This window comes from Scophthalmus maximus, chromosome 8 (assembly GCF_022379125.1).
Source record: "Scophthalmus maximus strain ysfricsl-2021 chromosome 8, ASM2237912v1, whole genome shotgun sequence".
In the NCBI taxonomy this organism is placed as follows: domain Eukaryota; kingdom Metazoa; phylum Chordata; class Actinopteri; order Pleuronectiformes; family Scophthalmidae; genus Scophthalmus; species Scophthalmus maximus.
The window spans coordinates 17611705-17629299 of record NC_061522.1 but is presented as its reverse complement, the minus strand read 5'-3'; the positions used below and the strand labels follow the sequence as shown (position 1 = coordinate 17629299).

General features: G+C 43.8%; 4 protein-coding genes across 9 annotated transcripts; 3 read left to right on the top strand and 1 right to left on the bottom strand.

Moving 5' to 3' along the window:
• The first annotated feature begins 1733 nt into the window (after positions 1-1733).
• On the top strand, positions 1734-2843 carry si:ch211-286b5.5 (uncharacterized protein LOC100003596 homolog). The gene is made up of 2 exons (XM_035637310.2): positions 1734-1951; positions 2717-2843. The coding sequence occupies exons 1-2, from the start codon at positions 1862-1864 to the stop codon at positions 2840-2842; spliced, it is 216 nt and encodes a 71-aa protein (XP_035493203.1). The 5' UTR covers positions 1734-1861; the 3' UTR covers position 2843.
• Positions 2844-6154: 3311 nt separating this feature from the next.
• On the top strand, positions 6155-10934 carry si:ch211-286b5.4 (afadin- and alpha-actinin-binding protein B). Of its 3 annotated transcripts, XM_047333689.1 has the most exons (14): positions 6155-6385; positions 6508-6559; positions 6675-6784; positions 6869-6937; positions 7013-7139; positions 7222-7300; positions 7390-7510; positions 7933-8086; positions 8738-8841; positions 8928-9089; positions 9160-9274; positions 9369-9537; positions 10205-10316; positions 10810-10934. In XM_047333689.1, the coding sequence occupies exons 2-13, from the start codon at positions 6508-6510 to the stop codon at positions 10299-10301; spliced, it is 1359 nt and encodes a 452-aa protein (XP_047189645.1). In that variant the 5' UTR covers positions 6155-6385; the 3' UTR covers positions 10302-10316; positions 10810-10934. The 3 variants fall into 3 exon arrangements, with proteins under 3 accessions (XP_047189645.1, XP_035492337.1, XP_047189646.1); XM_035636444.2 differs by lacking the exon at positions 10810-10934 and having other exon boundaries at positions 10205-10399; XM_047333690.1 differs by lacking the exon at positions 10810-10934 and having other exon boundaries at positions 6155-6559; positions 10205-10399.
• On the top strand, positions 10908-12335 carry nanos3 (nanos homolog 3). The gene has a single exon (XM_047333691.1). It carries the CDS (start codon positions 10908-10910, stop codon positions 11604-11606), a length of 699 nt encoding a protein of 232 aa, XP_047189647.1. The 3' UTR covers positions 11607-12335.
• Positions 12336-12462: 127 nt separating this feature from the next.
• LOC118312108 lies at positions 12463-17563 on the bottom strand. 4 transcript variants are annotated; one of them, XM_035636434.2, is made up of 8 exons: positions 17423-17562; positions 17182-17224; positions 16941-17047; positions 16026-16846; positions 14927-15464; positions 14131-14264; positions 13771-13875; positions 12463-12725 (listed from the first exon to the last, which is right to left on the bottom strand). In XM_035636434.2, the coding sequence occupies exons 2-8, from the start codon at positions 17213-17215 to the stop codon at positions 12647-12649; spliced, it is 1818 nt and encodes a 605-aa protein (XP_035492327.1). In that variant the 5' UTR covers positions 17216-17224; positions 17423-17562; the 3' UTR covers positions 12463-12646. The 4 variants fall into 4 exon arrangements, with proteins under 4 accessions (XP_035492327.1, XP_035492325.1, XP_035492326.1 ...); XM_035636432.2 differs by having other exon boundaries at positions 14131-14294; positions 17423-17560; XM_035636433.2 differs by having other exon boundaries at positions 14131-14294; positions 17182-17238; positions 17423-17554.
• Positions 17564-17595: the final 32 nt, after the last annotated feature.

Here is a 17595-nt window from a genome sequence, read left to right as displayed (position 1 = left end):
CTCTTTTACCTTTAACATACATTCATAAACATAGCAATGGGATCAGGCAAGTCATTTTTCAGTAGTTTGTGGATTATTAGGTTACATTGCTTGTCAAAGGCATCAACACACTGAGTGTAACACCAATGACTAAAATGACATGTGAGCTCACATACAACCTCAACTCAACCGTTTTAATCAAGTGAAGAAAATGAAAGTGACAAAAGTGACAACAGGCTCATAGGCCTTTAACACAGCAGCCTTTTCTTTGGTATAGTCTTTACTTACTGCTCGTGCTTAGGGCAGAAAATGCTTCTCGGGCTATACCAGTAGAGATACATCAGTGTCCTCAGTGTTTGGCTATTACATGTACTGTATCTGCCACTCCCTCAAACAAGGAGGAGAATGTTTCAAGATAACTCTTATTGAATTTTGACAATAACAATTCTTAACATTTCTGAACATCACTATTAATATATCACGTTATCACGTATATTCTACAACGCAACATGTTGACAACACTAACTTCACTTAAGACATCAAAAGTAAATGAAAGCTTCAAGCAGCATTGAAGGGCCTTCGCACCTTTATTGCAGTACATAAGAGTTACTTTGTTGAAGTGTGTTTTGGTGAGTTTGGTGAGTTTTCAAGCAAGCTTGGCCCCTCAAAAACAGCTTCCTGTTTCATGGTGACTACTGTGTTGCCATGGCAACTGTGTTTCTTGGATAATCAAAAAGCTTTTGAAAAATTTCAAGTTTGTGTGAACTATGTTTTAGCAGTTGTTAATGTCTTTTCTTTTAACTGCTTGTTGTTTCAAGACTGACACCTGTCCCGGTCCTTATCTTTAGTAATGTTTGTGTGTTGAACAAGTCAACCACAGGGAGGAACTGTTGAGGAATTTACATCTCTCCTCCCTGAGAAAGTCTTAAGACGAGTCTTCTCAGGTATCAAGCAAGGTCATCTCATCTATGGCAAGCCGAAACAATCATTGAGCAGCTGAAGTGTCTCTCGAGGTGTCATAGTCGCGGGGAGATGACCACATTATTCAAAGCTAAATACACTACAGAGACCGGGGATGGGCAGACTATGTTGGGACGCCGAACACTGTGAACCTGTTAATCTGTGTAGCGAACCGGAAGTCTCCTCAATATTGAGCTCTTGTAATAAATACTTCTGCTTAAGACATCCACGGTTTCCGTCTTCCTGAGTCAGCGTCCACTCCATCAATTATTCCATTTCAGGTTACACTGCTGTCTTTGGTACAGAACATCAGGGTTTGATTCCAGGTCATCCCAGTGTGGTCCCTTAGGCCCTTAATGCCAGGACGATTGTAAGTCGCTTTGAATTAATGCAATGTAATATTTAAGATATTCTCAGGCGGCCTGCTCATGATGTATTCACGTCGTAAATCATGATGCAGGTTGTCTCATGATGTACAAAAAGTACAGATTATAATACTGATATCAGTGATCCTGACCCTGATGTGGTCATCTTGTGGTTTCCCTCACCCATTGCCTTCCTTTGTTTGCTCGTCTGTCCCGACATTGTTTTATTTAAAATGCTACCGAGCTGGTGTGAGCTGAAGAGGTGGTGAACGCTCCGGTTGAAGGTCACAGTATGGCTTCCTGCTCCGCTCCCCCGAATCAACTCAATATATCGGCCGGTGTATGCAGGGGCAGGGGTTTAGATTCACTTTTTGATTGACACGCGCAGAGCCCAATCGAACGGCTCGCTGGCACAGAGTGGGCGGGGCCCCGGTGACCACCGTTCCCCACTCGGGTTCAGGGTTTTAGAGCAGTTGGGGTTAATTTCCGCTCGCTTTGTGGCAGCTCAGCACAACACAGGCCTCGACTTCCCCCCTAGTACCGACAGGCCCGTAGCCATGTCCAACAACAACGCCAGCAACAACTTAATCATCGCGCAGAGGGCCGTGAAGCAGCTCCGGTTGGAAGCCAGTATCCGGAGAATCAAGGTAGGAGCTCCTCGGCGCCCAGGCACAAACACGGAAGACCTGTGGCTAACGCCACTGTTGAATGGCGGAGACCTTCCGCCGACTGTGGACTCGGAACATTTCTTTAAGGTTCAACAAAAGTGGTCGACAAAGTTCCCCCCCCCCCCCCACACACACACACACACGACACGTAAGGTTTGTTTTTCCTGGTCGACTGAACCACCGCGACACAGTTTTCTTCCGCCTTCTACCAGCTGTCACCGCCTGTTCGGGAAGTGGTAACCGCTGTCAAGTGCCGGCGGAGACACACGCACAGTAGGTGACACGTTTGTTAAAAAAACCCAGAAAAACAAGACTTGTCAGTGACAGTTAAGTGAAGGACACGGGTGAACGTGTCCCTGCAGAGGAGTCACACGGTGGACGCAGCCTTCCGTCCGCTGCACCGTTCCTTGCAAAGTTTATGCAAATATGTGCCCGTTGGTCTGTGTACGAGTGTACTCACACACACTCACAAACACACACTCACAAACTCACACACACATTCACAAACTCACACATACACACATTCACAAACTCACACATACACACACTCACAAACACACACACACTCACAAACTCACACATACACACACTCACAAACTCCAACACACACACACACACACAAACTCCAACACTCACTCACTCACTCACACACACACTCTCAAACACACACACACACACACACACACACACACACACACACACACACACACACAGAGGCTATCATCTTTATGTCTGGCTCTGCAGGTGTCCCAGGCTGCTGCTGAGCTGCGAAACTTCTGTCTGCAAAATGCCTCCAAGGACCCTCTCCTGGTCGGGGTCCCATCCAGTGATAATCCCTTCAGACCCCCCAAGTCCTGCTCCCTGTTTTGAGGTAAGCCTGCTTTTTTCTCTCTCCTTCCTTTGCTGGGACGCTACACTGGGGTGATAAAGTGTACAGTTAATCACACTAAACGGAGGACCTCGGTTATATCTCTACGTTCAGTTTGAAATCACCCATTCCAGACAGGTGCCATAGACCCCCAAGAGTCACCAGGAACTTGTGTAGGAGGTTTTAAAAAATGTTTATTTAATTTCACATGACTTGAGCGCCAATGATTCCACCATTGATCAATTAATTGACTGAAATAAAGTTAATTTCCAGCTATTTTGATGATCAATTTCTAATCGATCTGTTTGAGTCTAGAACAAGTCCGATAATGACCATCACAGTTAGGTGACATCTTCACATTGCTTGCATTGTTCAACCGTTGACCATTCAATTTATAGAGAAAAGCAAATAAGTATAGATAGATTATCTGTTTATTGTGCTGTTATGTTTTCTATTGTGACAATAAAGCTAAAACTTTATTAAAAATTATTAAATCAATTAGTCAATCAACAGAATTCCATTGGCAATTATTTTGATAATTGACAGCTCCAGCTTCTATGGTGCTTCCCTGCTCTTATCATACGTAGTAGTCTTCTTACATCATAAATATTGTTCAGTGGCTCCATACATTGGATTAATAAATTGCAAATGGAGCTCAGAACAAAGCACCAGTCTGTGCGCATTTTCTCATGAAACACGTGCTGGTGACATGCATGAAAGTTAATTCGGCTCAAAGTAACAGAAAGATTGTAATTGTTGTCGTAATGCTTAGTTATATTTTGATGAATTCGTTTTTTGTGCTTTTGTGATTACTACAGAAAGAAATGCCGGAGGCTTTCTTCACTTCTGCCTGATGCCTCTGTAGATCCGTCAGCTCTTCTTGAGATGATGCAACATGGGATGGATGGATGGGTGGGTTGGGTGTCGAGGGGGGGGTCTGCTTGTTTGCCAAAACTAATGCTATCATAACTCCCATCTGTTACATTAAAGCAGGGTCAAACTCTATATGTTGTTGTTGACACTAGCTCCTACTAATGATTAAGCTGGTCTTGTTTGGTTTACCTTGTGCTTAACATATCCGGTCTCCATTTACTGTCTTAACGTTGTCTGTTTCCAGTTTGTAAAATGCAGTCCATGTGACTGGCGAGTGGAGGTTAAACTTCCTCTAGTTTTTTTTGAGGTACAGTCAAATAATGATTAATATTAATTAATTAATTAAACCAGGTGCTGTTCAAGAATACAAGAATAAGATCATGTGTTATTATGTACTTGGTGGGGTCCAATTTCCAATTCATGTGATTGGGAAAGCTGTCTCAGACTTTCTGACCTCACTGTACACCGTATTTCATATTTTGTCTTCACAAAACACTAGCTGTGCAAGTGGCCAACAGACATACTGATCACTGCTGTGATAAAATGATTGGTGTCTTAAACTACTCATATTTGTGGCAATAGTAAATGTGTTACTACTATTATGAGGTACAACAACGCGGTACAGACTTAATCCTTTCAGTGCGGGGCATGTGATTGTTGATTAACCATTCTCCCTGTCCTTTTTTCTGTACATATTTAATAGCCTGTTCAGGTTGCTTATCTGTTTGCCTTTAATTTAAACAAAAAAATATATCACATCAAGGCCAAGACATTATTTGGATAGTGAAACCTGGTTGCAAATTTTATGTTCATCACTTTGCTTATATTTGTATGTAATGAATCAATCTACAGTGACTTGTCCTATTAATCGATTTCCATGTTGAAATATTATTCCAATCAACCAAAACTTTTCACTACTGTTAGATTTTATCTTTCTTAACTTTGCTACTGTGGACGACCTTGTAGAAATTAAAATTTCTCTTTTGGACACCGGAATATTTGTATGTGATTTTTTTAAATGTCAGTCATTTGTACAAATAGCATAATACAAAGCAATTAATATTAAGTATCACTTTTAAAACACACTTTGAATAGTTTCTTAGCCCTTGGACTCATAACTCCTTCAGTTTATGGATGACAACAAACCACCTCACATGAAATAATCGCAAAAATCCACATCTCTGTGAATGTAATTGTTGTTAAAGGGCCCATATTATGCTCCAGGCACCTTTTCAGCCTGCCTCCACGTATATTTGGTTATCTGGGGTGTCTGCCAGCCCACGGAGAATGAAAAGAAAACAATGAGTCGTTGATTTGGGGTTTGGGTTGACCGTGCAGACGGTCTGTAAATGAGCCATTCACAGCCCGGGCGTCAAGTGATGTAAGTTGACTCCTGCTACTGGGGCGACCACGCCCCCAACCTGAGCAGCACCTCCCCCCTTGAAGTGCGGTAAAAAACAGATCGCATCTACGCCATAATTTTCTCCCCGCAAGCGAACGACGACCGCGGGCATGGCCAAAAGATATAATAATGTTTGCTCTGTTGTTGGATGTACAGACCAACATAATGCCGGACTGGCAACCCATCTCTTTTTGACAGACGGAGCCTTTCAAACTGTCCGAGGCGAAGCCCCGGAGGAGGCAAATGTACGTTCTCAAGATCGTATGTGCTCTAGGGCTGGGCGATATGGCTGAAAACTGTATCACGATATAAGTGTTCCGGCCGGCGTAGCTAGACTCGCGGCCGGCCGGGGTAGCTAGACTCTTTGCTCCGGTGTGTGTATGTGCCTTGTCACGTGCGACTGTTGTCATGGCAGTGCAACGCCGTAGTTGCGCAGCAGACCCGGGGAGGAGCGAGGCGGAGCGAGGCGGGGCTTTGCGGTACACGAAGGGAGGGGGGCAAGATGTGAGCAGGAAAGCGCTGGAATCGACCGTAGTCTCACAGGGCTGTTTATACAGAAAGAGGAGGGTGCTGTGTGGCTTGATCCTTGAGGTGTTTTGACATGGAATGGCAAAGACATGTAGTGCACACACTTGAAAACCAATGTAACTTGTGCAAAAAGGGGGCATAATATGGGCCCTTTAAGTCATCTGAAACTGGTCATAGCAAAGTGAATGGGTTGGCTGTTAAGTAAACCAGTAAACTGCAGAGACTGAATAATGATGCACTAACCCGTCACAATGTGAATAACAAAGTGTCAACTCTGGGTCATTACTCCTGTGTAGAGAGGATCCTGGAGGATTTCCCAACCTGATTTATTGATATTGACGTGACAAAAAAAACAAAACACAAAGTTGAAATATGTGTTGCATTTGCTCCATCCATGCTCTTGAAAAAGAAAACATGCAAGCTGAGATTCACTTGACGGGCGACGCCACATGCCGACGTGATATGAATTTTGGAACTTAAGACAGTTTCACGCTCCGTTAGGCCTCGGTCTGGATGTGTCCCAGGGATCATTAGGTATGCTCCTCCTACTTTTGGACCCCAACACCTTCAGAAAAGTTAATAATGCCAAACCTGAGCACAGGGCAAAGTTTGGTAGGAAGCAGTGTGACCGAATCCTTTTCAGTCCTGAAGCTCCCACCTTTGAGCCCATTGTCAGCGGTAATTGGCAGAAGTGGCATCACCTGGAAAGTAAAGGAGGCCTGGTCTGTCTGAGGAAGTGCAGGTGAGGAACTGGTAACATACACACGGACCAATCTATTGTTAATACAGTAAGGTTTAAATATTCAGACCGATAGCACAGACATTTTAGTTTGATTTGTAAACTGTCCCCTTTTGCTAATCCAGATGGCTTCCAGGTTTGCTCAGAGGAGAGTTGGAAGACGCCAGGACTGTTCAGGTAATAACATCCTCATTCACCTAAAATGTAGATGCATAATCCAAAACCTGCAGGCCATAGACCATAGGAAAAAAACATCCATGCTCTTTTCATACTGTGCTCTGGTCTACTACAGACTCCTTTCTGCTCAGGGATCCCAGCCCCAAACCTCTGAATGAGCTCTCTCGCAGCGCCTCCTGGTGGGCTGACGGGGGGGAGCACAGAGAGCAGGGAGACTCACTCGGAGTGAGTGAAATTGTAGAGAATGAAGTATAGATTAGTGCTGCCAGGTTGTAGGGAGAGAAACAAAAAAACCAATTTATCTTGTAGGAGCAACTACAGGAGATGGACGAGCATGTGGCCAGGCTCCAGGACATGCTGAGGTGTGAGCGCACCAAGGTAATATAAGAATATATTACCAACAGGGCATCTTTTATAATATTAATACATACACGCATCTGTTTTGCTTGCAAGAGCGCCCGTCTGCAGCTGCGGAGCAACCAGCTGGAGGCAGAGCTGAGGCGTCAAGAGCAGCACGGCAACAGACTGAAGAAGCAACTGTCGCAGCAGCTCACCGTCAGGCACAAGGAGAAGGGACCCTGTGAGAGACATTCATCCACAGAACAATCCACACAGCTATTTGTGTACACTAAAACCCTCACAATTTGCATTTTTCTACCCAGCCATAGAGGTTTTGAACTTTCCACCTGGGGGCCGAAGCAAAAGAGAACAGCCACTGAAATCATTCACGTCTTCTGAAAAGTGGGCTGTCTTTTTGTCCTGCCACATGTTATCTTTGCTCTTCACCCTCCACCTCTCTCTGATCTCCACTCGCTCTCGCCACCTTGTAGACAAGCTGAAGCAGCGCTACGTCTGATGCTTGAGCGCAGAGAAGCGGAGCTCAGAGAGGTGATGAAGCTGCGCCACAGCCTCACCACATTGCTTCACGCTCTCAGAGTCAACATGGAGCAGGTGGGGGAAAACAAGGCAAGGGTTGGTTAATAACTGGCATTGATCGGCTGAACACAGAGTGAATTAATCAGAGAAGAGCAGTAAAGGTCTATTTACTATAACTGCGATTTCAATTGTATCTCACAAGTTGTCATGTAGCTTTTTGGCAAGTTTGTCCAAAAAATGGAGATTACAAGTTAATTCTTACACTTGTGCTTGAGCTCAAAAAGTTCATTCAAAGGGCTACAATCTACAATTCCATGACAACTGAGCAAACATCTGCTGAGGAAATTTGTGAAGGGATCAAAGGCTCTAACACGGACACTAAAATGACATTAAAGTGAGATTGTCTAGTCAGGTTTAGTTTCCCTCTCGATCTTGAAAGTTATAAGGTTGAGCCCAAGATGAGTATTCAATATAACGATCAGTCTGACCTTTCAAAGACCCTGTCAGACTCGGTGGATATCCAGGAAGAGGTCCAACATGACGACAAAACGTTGTATGAAGCTGAGGTGGCACTTGGTGAGCATGTGACAGGAGGTGTGGTTCAGAGTTGGAGGACGGTGCGGAGGAGACTGGGTGACGTCCTATCTGAAGGTAAACACCCACTTCACCAAAACATCATTCCAAAGAGTGTGGCCACATGGATCCCAGACCAAATGTGGTCCGAGTGATCAGATCTGAAATGAGTCCTGTACTGTCCACTCAGGATGGATGTTAATGTGGTCTGAACGGGGTCTTTGTGGCCCTACAATACCTCATGTCTTTTTCTGAGGACTGTAGCACATTTTAATGGGCTACTTGCACAACCATTTACGGGTTCTGCTTAAGACTGCTCAACTCAATAAGCTGATCGGTAACAGTGTCTGCTGCAGACCTTTGTGTGACGGATAAATAATCCCGGCGTATGACGTATACCAGCCGTCGTCTTCTCAGGTTGGGATGGGTCGGAAACCCATGAAACCTTAGTAAGCCATTCAATTTCGATGACGCCGAACAAAGTGGGACACGGCAGCGCTCTGAGTACTTAATCTATTTTTGTAAATGTCCCGTTTGGACATTTTCCTGCGCACACTCGTGACAAAACTCCAAATGAAGTGTAGTGAGTAAACCATCACGGTAAACGGATTGGAAACAGACGAGCAGCATTATTTTGAAACGGAAGTACGTCACGAAGCTTAGTGCATGTAACCCAGGATTGAGAAACTCCTAGTAGTACCGTCAATATGTGGTCCTTCTTGAACATAGGTCACACTGGTGTTGGTACTGACCATGACAAGCTTTTGGCTCAACTAGAAACTGAACTGAGAGAGAGTCAACAGCTCGTCATGCTACAACAGCAACTGCTGCAGGTATTATGCTCTCTCATGCATATGCACACCTCCTCATGCCTGTTGGTGTCGGCCTTCGAATCGCTCTCCTTCGCTCCCGTCTGTAGGGTAGCCTTGCCTCACCTGTCCCCTCTGAACTGGCGGATTCTTACTTTCTGGAAGAGTGGGAGCGTCTCCGGGTGCGCTGGGCAGAGCTCGATCATCAGAGGAGGACTTTTGAGAGGGAGAGGCAGTCCTTCACTGACGCTGCCATCCGACTGAGCCACGAGGTGAGCAGAATATGAAGCAGAGCCTATAAGGTAAATAAGATAAGTGTTAATGTGCTTTCATTGTCTACAGCGCCGTGATTTCGAGCAACAGAGGGCCTCTCTCATCAAGCAGCAGTATTTGTGTGACTCGCCACTGTTTGGTAAAGGTGCACCAAGGGGCAGGAGAAGAGACAGCACTGCTCTGAGTGAGTATGCGCATTCAAAAAGGATTGACTGGTAAGACGTTGATGTTTTTATGTGGTGATGTATTTTCACTCCATCATGTATGTTTGGCTCTAGATTTCTCAGGTTTGGGGCCCACCAGCATGTCCAGCTGTCTCCCCATTACTCCATCGTCCACCGAGTCAGGCTCCGCTGCTCTCTCTGCATTGCATCAGGGAATAGTTGGCGCTCAAACTCCCAGCACACCTGAGCTCTACGCTGCCCTCGATCTGTCATACAACCGCAGGTTAGTCGAGGCCCAATCTTCCGGCAGGTGTTTGTAGAGCCAATCTTCATCAGTAGCTGTATGCACAGAAACAGCAAAGCATTTACTGCTGTGTTATGTAACAGGAACATTACTATTTTTGTGCTGCCAACAGTATCGTATGGGCCAAACGTATATTGGTTGGGTTTTTTATGTGTGGTTGTTCCCAAAATCTATTTTTTTAAACCAATCTTTATTTGCACTGATATTATTTATTTATATATATATGATTACTTTACATTCATTACAATAATTTCCATGCCCTCCTGTGCATTGTCAGTTATTCTATTCAATGAGTACAATCCAGCGCTGTGTGGCAATGATAAAAAATAAAAGTGCTGTTGATAGTAATCCACAGAGGGATGAATTGAAGAATTATGGTGGAGTGCACTCGTACAGACAGATTAACAATATAGAAATCAGTTGCATTTTTTAAGTTTGACCCAACAAACTGAAACAAATGTTAACATTACTCATGAGGCAGACGTCGATATGAACGCCTGAGAATTGTACACTGTTGAGGTTTTGTATCGTGCTTGTAAAGCTCCATTTGAGCTGAAGGTAATTTTCTGTTTGACCAACATTTGATTTTTTTTGTTTTCCGACTGCTGTTATCACTTTACCATCACTTGCTCCTCTTCTCCTTCAGGTCCACAGGGGTCGATCACCAGTCAGAGACATGGGGCAGCGGCGCACACAGGATGGTGGACACACCACAGGCTCCACACTTGGACTGGTCATTTTAAGTTTTCTCTCTAAAGGTCATAGTCATTCAAAATCATGTTGTACCTTATTTTCTCTTTTTTCTAAATAATCAATAAAGACTTGAATACATCTTTCACCACACCAAGTTATTTTTCCTTTGCAAGGACAATGGAAATAGCTGTTAGTATTGCCAAAACCATTGGCGTTCTTATAGTGGCTATTTAAGACTGATGGACAATTTTCCACCTAAAAAATTGTTAATACATGGCAAAATACCAAAATTGAAATTTAAGTAAGACCTAAATAATATAAACTTCAATAATCAAAAAGTGCAAGTGGATCACGAGGAGGCCGAATGGGTTCGAGCGCTCAACTTGTTTGATTGGCGGAGAGTGAGAAATGAATTGACCTGCACGCCTGGCCTATGAGCTCGTGTGATTGGCTGCGGGCACCTCGAGGAGCGTGTCCTCGATCATCCACTTGTACTCAATTACCAATCAGAACGTCTTGGCCGTGCGCCTGGCGCCGTGCTTCTGCTGTCTTTTACAGAGTTATAACTGAGTCCACTCCTCGGGTCATCTCACCGAGAGGGAGTCCGGCAGGAGAGACGACGGCGGGGTGGGGAAAGAACACGAGAAGGAGCTAGAATGAACGGTGTGGTGCTCGGGCTCTTTCATCACCTGCCGCGCTTCATGGAGTCGGACAGCAAAAGTTTCCAGCCCTGGAGAGATTACATGGGACTGTCGGGCATCATCAGAGGGATCCTGGCACGGAACAGCGACGACGCGGAGTCTTCACCGCCAGCCCGCAAGTCCCCGCACTCCCCGGTGTCTGATGGTCTGTGCGGGGCTCTGGCACATGTGCGGATTGACGCAGTTCGCCAGAGTCACCTCGGCGCGGACTGTGCGCCAGATCTCCCCGGCGAGTTTCCACCTCCGGGCTCCTTTGCTCGTCAGCGTCTAGCCTTTGGTCTGTGTCACGAACCGAACTCCGCTCGAAGCGATGCACCAGATGTGGAGGATTTAAAATTAGCGCCAAACCCGACCGGCTCCCAGGGGCCAAAGGAGCGACGGAAGACGACTCGTGTCAAACCGCCACCCGAGCGCCCGGCGCTGTCTCCATCGCCCGAGCGCATGAGCTGCAGTTTCTGCAAGCACAACGGAGAGTCTGTGCTGGTGTACGGATCCCACTGGCTGAAGAACCGCGCGGGAGAGGTCATGTGTCCCTATCTGCGGCAGTACGTGTGTCCCCTCTGCGGGGCCACGGGGGCCCGAGCTCACACCAAGCGCTTCTGTCCGAAGGTGGACCGGGCGTACAGCTCCGTGTACGCCAAGACGAGACGCTGAGCCAACAGGTGGCAGGCAGCAACAAGACACTGCACAGACGGCACAATCCTTTCTATGTGTGATTTTTTATTACTATTATTATTATTATTATTATTTATTGGCACTAGTGTGTTTTTGCTTTTGAGTGTTGTGGTTTGGTTTTTATTTGCATGCTTTGGCACGTTTGCTGTGAGTTGGAGTTGGTCGTTTTTTGGGGCCTGCCTAGAATCATTATCACCGTCTGTCTGGAAGTTGGTGGAATTTGTGATGTACTTTGAACAACGACTGCCAGATATTATGTTTGGGAGGAGAAAAGAAGAACAAAACATATTTCAAGAAAATGTATGTTAGTTTTACATATTTTTAAAACGTGGCCAACTGATGTCCAGTATCATATTTCCTGTCCATGCATTGAAGGATTCCAGCATTATATCAAAACTTAACAAAAATAAGTCAGTCATCTGCAATAACTTTACCACAACATGAAAACATCATATGACCATGTCAGCATTTTAAATTTTTTAATATGAGTGACTTGTTATGTTCTGAGGTGTACGACCGAATACCTGTTTCTGAGGCATGCTATTTTATTTTGAATATTGTACACTTGGCTAAGAAAAAAACGGCAATTTCTGCTCTAATCACTTTGTGAAAAATAATAATTGTAAACATTTCTGTGAATGTTCTTCACATGAAGTTATACATGTCTCAAGTGACTAAATCTGTTTCTATTCTTTGTCATCAGTCTCAGTCTTTTTTGTTTTGTTTTTGTTTTTGGAAATCTTTGACAAAATGTAAAAGAATGAAGGGGAAATTTACCTCCTGACAAATCAGTGATATCAGATAATATTAACATAATAATACTCAGACTACCAACTTAATTAAACAACAGCCAGCTTTATTTGGGAAAAAACGCAACATTGAAGCCATTAAACTGAACATGCCTGAAACCAATGAAAAGTGAGAATAGATTAAATATTAAAGGTTTGTACCGGGCACAAGTTCCTTCATTACCCATGAACCATTGGGAAAACGGTAAGCTCAGGTACCTCTATGAAATCTCAACGTAGGGAGCTTCTGGAGGTTTTACTGCCACGTCGCAGGTTCTCCAGCTCCCTGTGTGTGGCCATAACCCTTTGACTAGATGAAGGAAATAAGAGGACAAATGCTTGGGATCAGTTTTGTGAGCAATTCTGTTTTGTTTGTGACAAGTAGGAGACACACTGGGAGACAGAAGTAAAGGATAAATAAGTATCAGAGAGGTAAACTATAAAAGGGAATGAGAGGAGTGTGAAAGAGTAAAATGCCCGCTACTAATAACAGAAGAATGAACCATAAAGTATTTCACCATATGTTCTGCAATTAAGTGCTCCAATACAGATTTAGTATTGAAATAAATTGGTAAATTCATTTTTAATCCTAACCCTTAAAAAAATTTGACTGCCATTTTCATATTTGTATTGCTCTCCTAAAGCGTAAAGCGATAGTTCGGTGATTTTGAAGTGGGGTTGTATGAGTTACTTATGCATAGTTAATGTTACCTTATGGAGATGGTGATCAGCGATGTCATTTAACAGAGTTTGGTGGAGAAGTGGAAGTAGCGAAAATCGGAGACCCACTGTTGCAGAGGGGACCACCGCAAAACGTCTTTTTCACCACATTTTAAAACGTTACCCAAAATTATATATATGTTCAATTGTAAGCTAAAGGATGTATGTTTTCACTGTTTTCAGACGTTTTGCGGTGGTCCCCTCTTCAACAGTACGTGGGACTCTACATTCGCTACTTCCAATTCTCCTCCAAACTCAATGACATTGCTGATCACCATCTCCATAAGGTAACATATTAACTATGCTTAAGTTTCTCATACAACCCCACTCCTAAATCACTGAACTATACCTTCAAACTTTCAGGGCTGGACCAGAAGAGGTTCAGTGTCCCTCTGGTGAACCCCAAAGGTTCCAAGCAGTCTACAGGGGACAGGGCTGACTGCACTCTACAGCCAATCAGAACACAGGTGTACATGAGAAGGATGACATTGACCAATGGGATTAAGAGTCAAAAGTTTAACCCTCACAGGAGAGACAAACAGGAGCCACAAGAAGAGAGGTTAAGGGAAAAAAGGACAACAGGATAAGGAAAGGTGGATAGGGGTAATGTAAAAAGGAGTATTTTAGTCCCTAACTTTAGAGAAGAGAGTTCTCTGATGAGCCCACAGATCAGGACAGTGGCGTCTTCACGACAGTCTGCAGAAGCAGGATACTTCTCCCTCTCCATCACCTCCTCCTCACTGGGTGGAAGTAAAATAAAAGAAAGTTTTTAAAAAGTTGAATGGATAAAAAAAAGAGGGACAGGGTTTGATTTAGTTAATAATTTCACAAGAGAACTACTAAATGGTGTTCACTTGGTAACTTCTATGCCATTTTAATTGATCTTAAAAATGGAGAACAAGGAATGAAACAAAATTAAACCGGTTAATCAGAATTCACTGTATGTCATTTGGAAGTTCTTTGTGGGATTTAAACTGTCTTCCCTGCTTCCTTACATCAGAACAATAGTGTTGAGCTGCGAGTCCGACACATAATCTGAGCGCCCAGATCCAAACGGGTCAGTGGTGTCCCTGGTCCCAGTGTGCTTGCTGTTTACAGGAGGAGGACCGGGTTCTTCTTCAGGATCACACTGTGGTGAACAACAACAGCAAAAACTTTTCTGTAGAGTTAGAAAGGACCAAAGTAAAACAACCTTCAGTGTTTTTGTTCTTTTTTTTCCTTTTTTAAGGCTGCCAGTACAGAAGTATCTGGCAGACAACTTGGCGTCTCTACCTTTATTACTTGCGGTATTTTGCCCTAAATACTTATTAAACTCATTGATCTGATTGCCAGATTTTTATTAAAGCTTACACATGCTGTATTGCCAGTTAAGGGTTAATCTTTGTGTGAATAATGTGTGTAACTGTATTAATGTTTGTGATTTTCAGCACTTAACAATTATTAATTATCAATAATTTTGTCATTTAAAAACAGAAATAGAAAATAGTGAAAACAGCCATAGCAGTGAGAGCCCCAGGTAACATTGTCAGAACCAACAGTTCAAAACTGAAAGATATACAGCTTATGCTGATATAAAACAGAAAAGTGCAGCAAATCTTCACATTTGAGAGACTTGAACTGGCAAGCATTTACATTTTGCTCTTGATAAACGACAACTACTTCTAATCTTTACGATTAATTTTCAAAAACAACAAAAACATGACATTAAGAGCTTCACTAAGCAAGAGTTTTGTGTATACTTATCCCCTCCCCTACCAGTCCTGGTTATAAGGTTCTGGCGCCACCACTCACACTGTCTTTCTTCTCGGAACCAGTCGGTGTCGCTGCAGCTTCACTGAACTCCACAGAGCCACAGTTAAACCCTCCTGGCCGGGGGACTAGGGATGAAGTTCGCTCTGATTCAGCTCCGGCACTGGCATCAACCACCATCTCTTCATCATTCCCTCCCATCTCCCTATTCACCTGCAGAGTCTCACCGTCATCCTTCTTCTTCTCTGTCTCCTCAATTTGAGTTGGATTACTGTGAGAACCGATGCCAGCACTTAAGTCTGCTTTTGTGGACCCATCTTCTCCGTCTTCCCTTTCTTTCTCGGTTGGTTGGGTCGCAATCTCAGCTGAACTTCCCCCGAGCTCCCGCTGCTCCCCAGTCACCAAATGCTCCTCCGCTTCGTCCTGTGTGGGTGGATCTGACTTTGGCTCACCAGTTTGTTCTGGACCAGGCTCTGTGCCGCCTTGAACCTCACAGCTCGTCCCCTCTGAGCAGCCTGGATCACACACAGTACTGGTCCCATCTGAGTTTGGGACCGTGATGTGGACTTCAGTCTCTGACCTGCATGTTAACAAACGATGATATGGTCAAAATAGGAAGCAACAAATTACATTTACCCATGTTACTACAATAGAATATCTTGTAATTTCAATTAAAAATAACTTAAGTTTTTACTGAGGCACTGCACATGGCTACTAATGAAATGCATCCATCATACTGTAGAGTGCATATGTTGATTTGCCATGAGCCTATGAAAGAGAAGTTTGCAAGGAAGAAAATAAAAATCTTTTGTAATTTGACAAATTTCAAATTTAAAACAACGCGAAGTTAACTTTGCCTATGTGACCATTCATATATCTACACATTTTCTTCCATAAACTTTATTTAATGTAAATTATATTTGAGAAATACATTTAATTTTGCTCAAGTAGATTTTTAAACCTGTAACTGTACTGTAAGTAAAATATAATTAATTATCTAACAGTACTTGAGTCGCACTTGAAACAATCGGAAATAATCCTTTATACCACTGCTTGTTGTCATGCAAAAGCAAAAGTCAAACCGAGAACCAAAAAAATGTAAGATATTGAACATGTGGATTCCTTACAACATGACACCAACCTGTCATTCTCTCCACAGGGACTGGACTCAATTTTGATCTCTGCCTTGCTCTGCTCAGTGATAGGATCGACTGGGATGGACAGAGGTGAGGATGCAGCAGAGAGTGAAGGTGTACTCTCTTCCTGCGCCACAAGATCAGCTGTGTTGTTATTACAAATCTGCTTTTCAGCTCTCCCCGCACCGCTCTGCCCATTTTCACGCGTCTTCTGTGTTTGTAAAAAATGACTACGTTCCTTCTCTGTCAGGCCACACATGCCCATCCTTCGCTTTTTTTTGGCTGGTAACCCTGGTGCTGCCTCCTTTGTGATTTCTTTGACATCGGTCATGCAGGTGTTGCCTGGTTCTTCTTGGCTGGTTTCACGGTTTCTCTCTGAATGACACTTTTCCTGTGCATCCAGATGCCTCTCCGAAGCAGTTGCATAGGATCCATCACTCTCTTCAGAGGTTGGCAAGGAGAGCTGGGGTTGATCAGTGCATGTTTGAGGTGGTGAACTGAAACCTTCCTGTGGAGTTATTTCCTTCATTCCACTCTTGTTGGTATGACTATCTGTGTGTACTTTACAGTCCTCCAGCTGAGGGGCATTACTGGATTTGATGCCATCAGTCTCTTCTTGACCTTCAAAAGCTTTGACCGTCCCATTTTTTAAGCACATATTTGTTTCTTCTGCATGTTTCTCTTCTCTGGAGTCATCTTGTTTGGTGAGACAGGACTGTCCGGCTGCCTCATCCTGTTGATTTGTTTCCATAGCACAATCCTGCAGAGGGGACTGGGGATGCTGTAGTGGTGTGGCATCCACAGAGGTATTATTTTCTTTTGTGTCCTGACATTCCAAAAAAGAAGAAAAGAGAATCACTTGTCAACAATTTGCCTTAACGCAACGAGAATGTGGGTTCGGTGTAAATCACAAGAATCACCTGTTGATGCAGAGTAGCCTGAACGTCGTCAGTCTGGTGCATCGCAGCACTTGGGCAGTCCCTCTTCCTTGACCTGAACGACCGAGGCCTTGGTGGAGCTGAGCTGTCTACAAACATGGGACACACACACACACACACACACACGGACGCGCACACACGCACACACACACTCGAAGTACATTAAACTAAATTTGTTATTTGGTGAGTTGATTCAAGTCCATATCATTTATCATCCTCTTACCACCGCCCTTGATCTTCCCTTTCCCTTTGGCCATCTCCTCTTACTAAAGAAAAATACCTAAAATATGTTAATTTAATACCATTTGATGTGAAAAAATGTAATATGTAGCTACCTAAAATAGAGTTTGCTATTGTTATGGTTGATGTTTAGCTCGTAGCTAACTATCTAATGACATTTGATCTAAAACAGTGAATGTATTTTATTAAAAGCTAGCTAACATAAAAGAAGAAAATACACTTACTCTGTGACGTGGAAGATATGATCTGTGAAACTAATGCGGTTCAAATAATTATTTAATGCTGATTAAATGACAGTCGCTGTTAGACTGAGGTACTTTTTTAGATTTGTGTGGACTCCAGGGACGTGACGTCAGTGACGGGCGTGTGTCGTCTGGCCGTAAAGCGCGACGTACGT

What these genes read in the sequence shown, in the direction of transcription:
- si:ch211-286b5.4 (XM_047333689.1), top strand. Translation starts at nt 6,508, where the DNA reads ATGGCTTCCAGGTTTGCTCAGAGGAGAGTTGGAAGACGCCAGGACTGT. An exon ending in TGAGGTGTGAGCGCACCAAG is followed by an intron (nt 6,938 to 7,012) that starts GTAATATAAGAA and finishes TTTGCTTGCAAG; the next exon opens with AGCGCCCGTCTGCAGCTGCG. An exon ending in TACAACAGCAACTGCTGCAG is followed by an intron (nt 8,842 to 8,927) that starts GTATTATGCTCT and finishes TCCCGTCTGTAG; the next exon opens with GGTAGCCTTGCCTCACCTGT.
- nanos3 (XM_047333691.1), top strand. Translation starts at nt 10,908, where the DNA reads ATGAACGGTGTGGTGCTCGGGCTCTTTCATCACCTGCCGCGCTTCATG.
- LOC118312108 (XM_035636432.2), bottom strand. Translation starts at nt 17,215, where the DNA reads ATGGCCAAAGGGAAAGGGAAGATCAAGGGCGGTG. An exon ending in CCCTGTGGAGAGAATGACAG is followed by an intron (nt 15,465 to 16,025) that starts GTTGGTGTCATG and finishes GTTAACATGCAG; the next exon opens with GTCAGAGACTGAAGTCCACA. An exon ending in CTCAACACTATTGTTCTGAT is followed by an intron (nt 13,876 to 14,130) that starts GTAAGGAAGCAG and finishes ACTTCCACCCAG; the next exon opens with TGAGGAGGAGGTGATGGAGA.
- si:ch211-286b5.5 (XM_035637310.2), top strand. Translation starts at nt 1,862, where the DNA reads ATGTCCAACAACAACGCCAGCAACAACTTAATCATCGCGCAGAGGGCC. An exon ending in CCAGTATCCGGAGAATCAAG is followed by an intron (nt 1,952 to 2,716) that starts GTAGGAGCTCCT and finishes CTGGCTCTGCAG; the next exon opens with GTGTCCCAGGCTGCTGCTGA.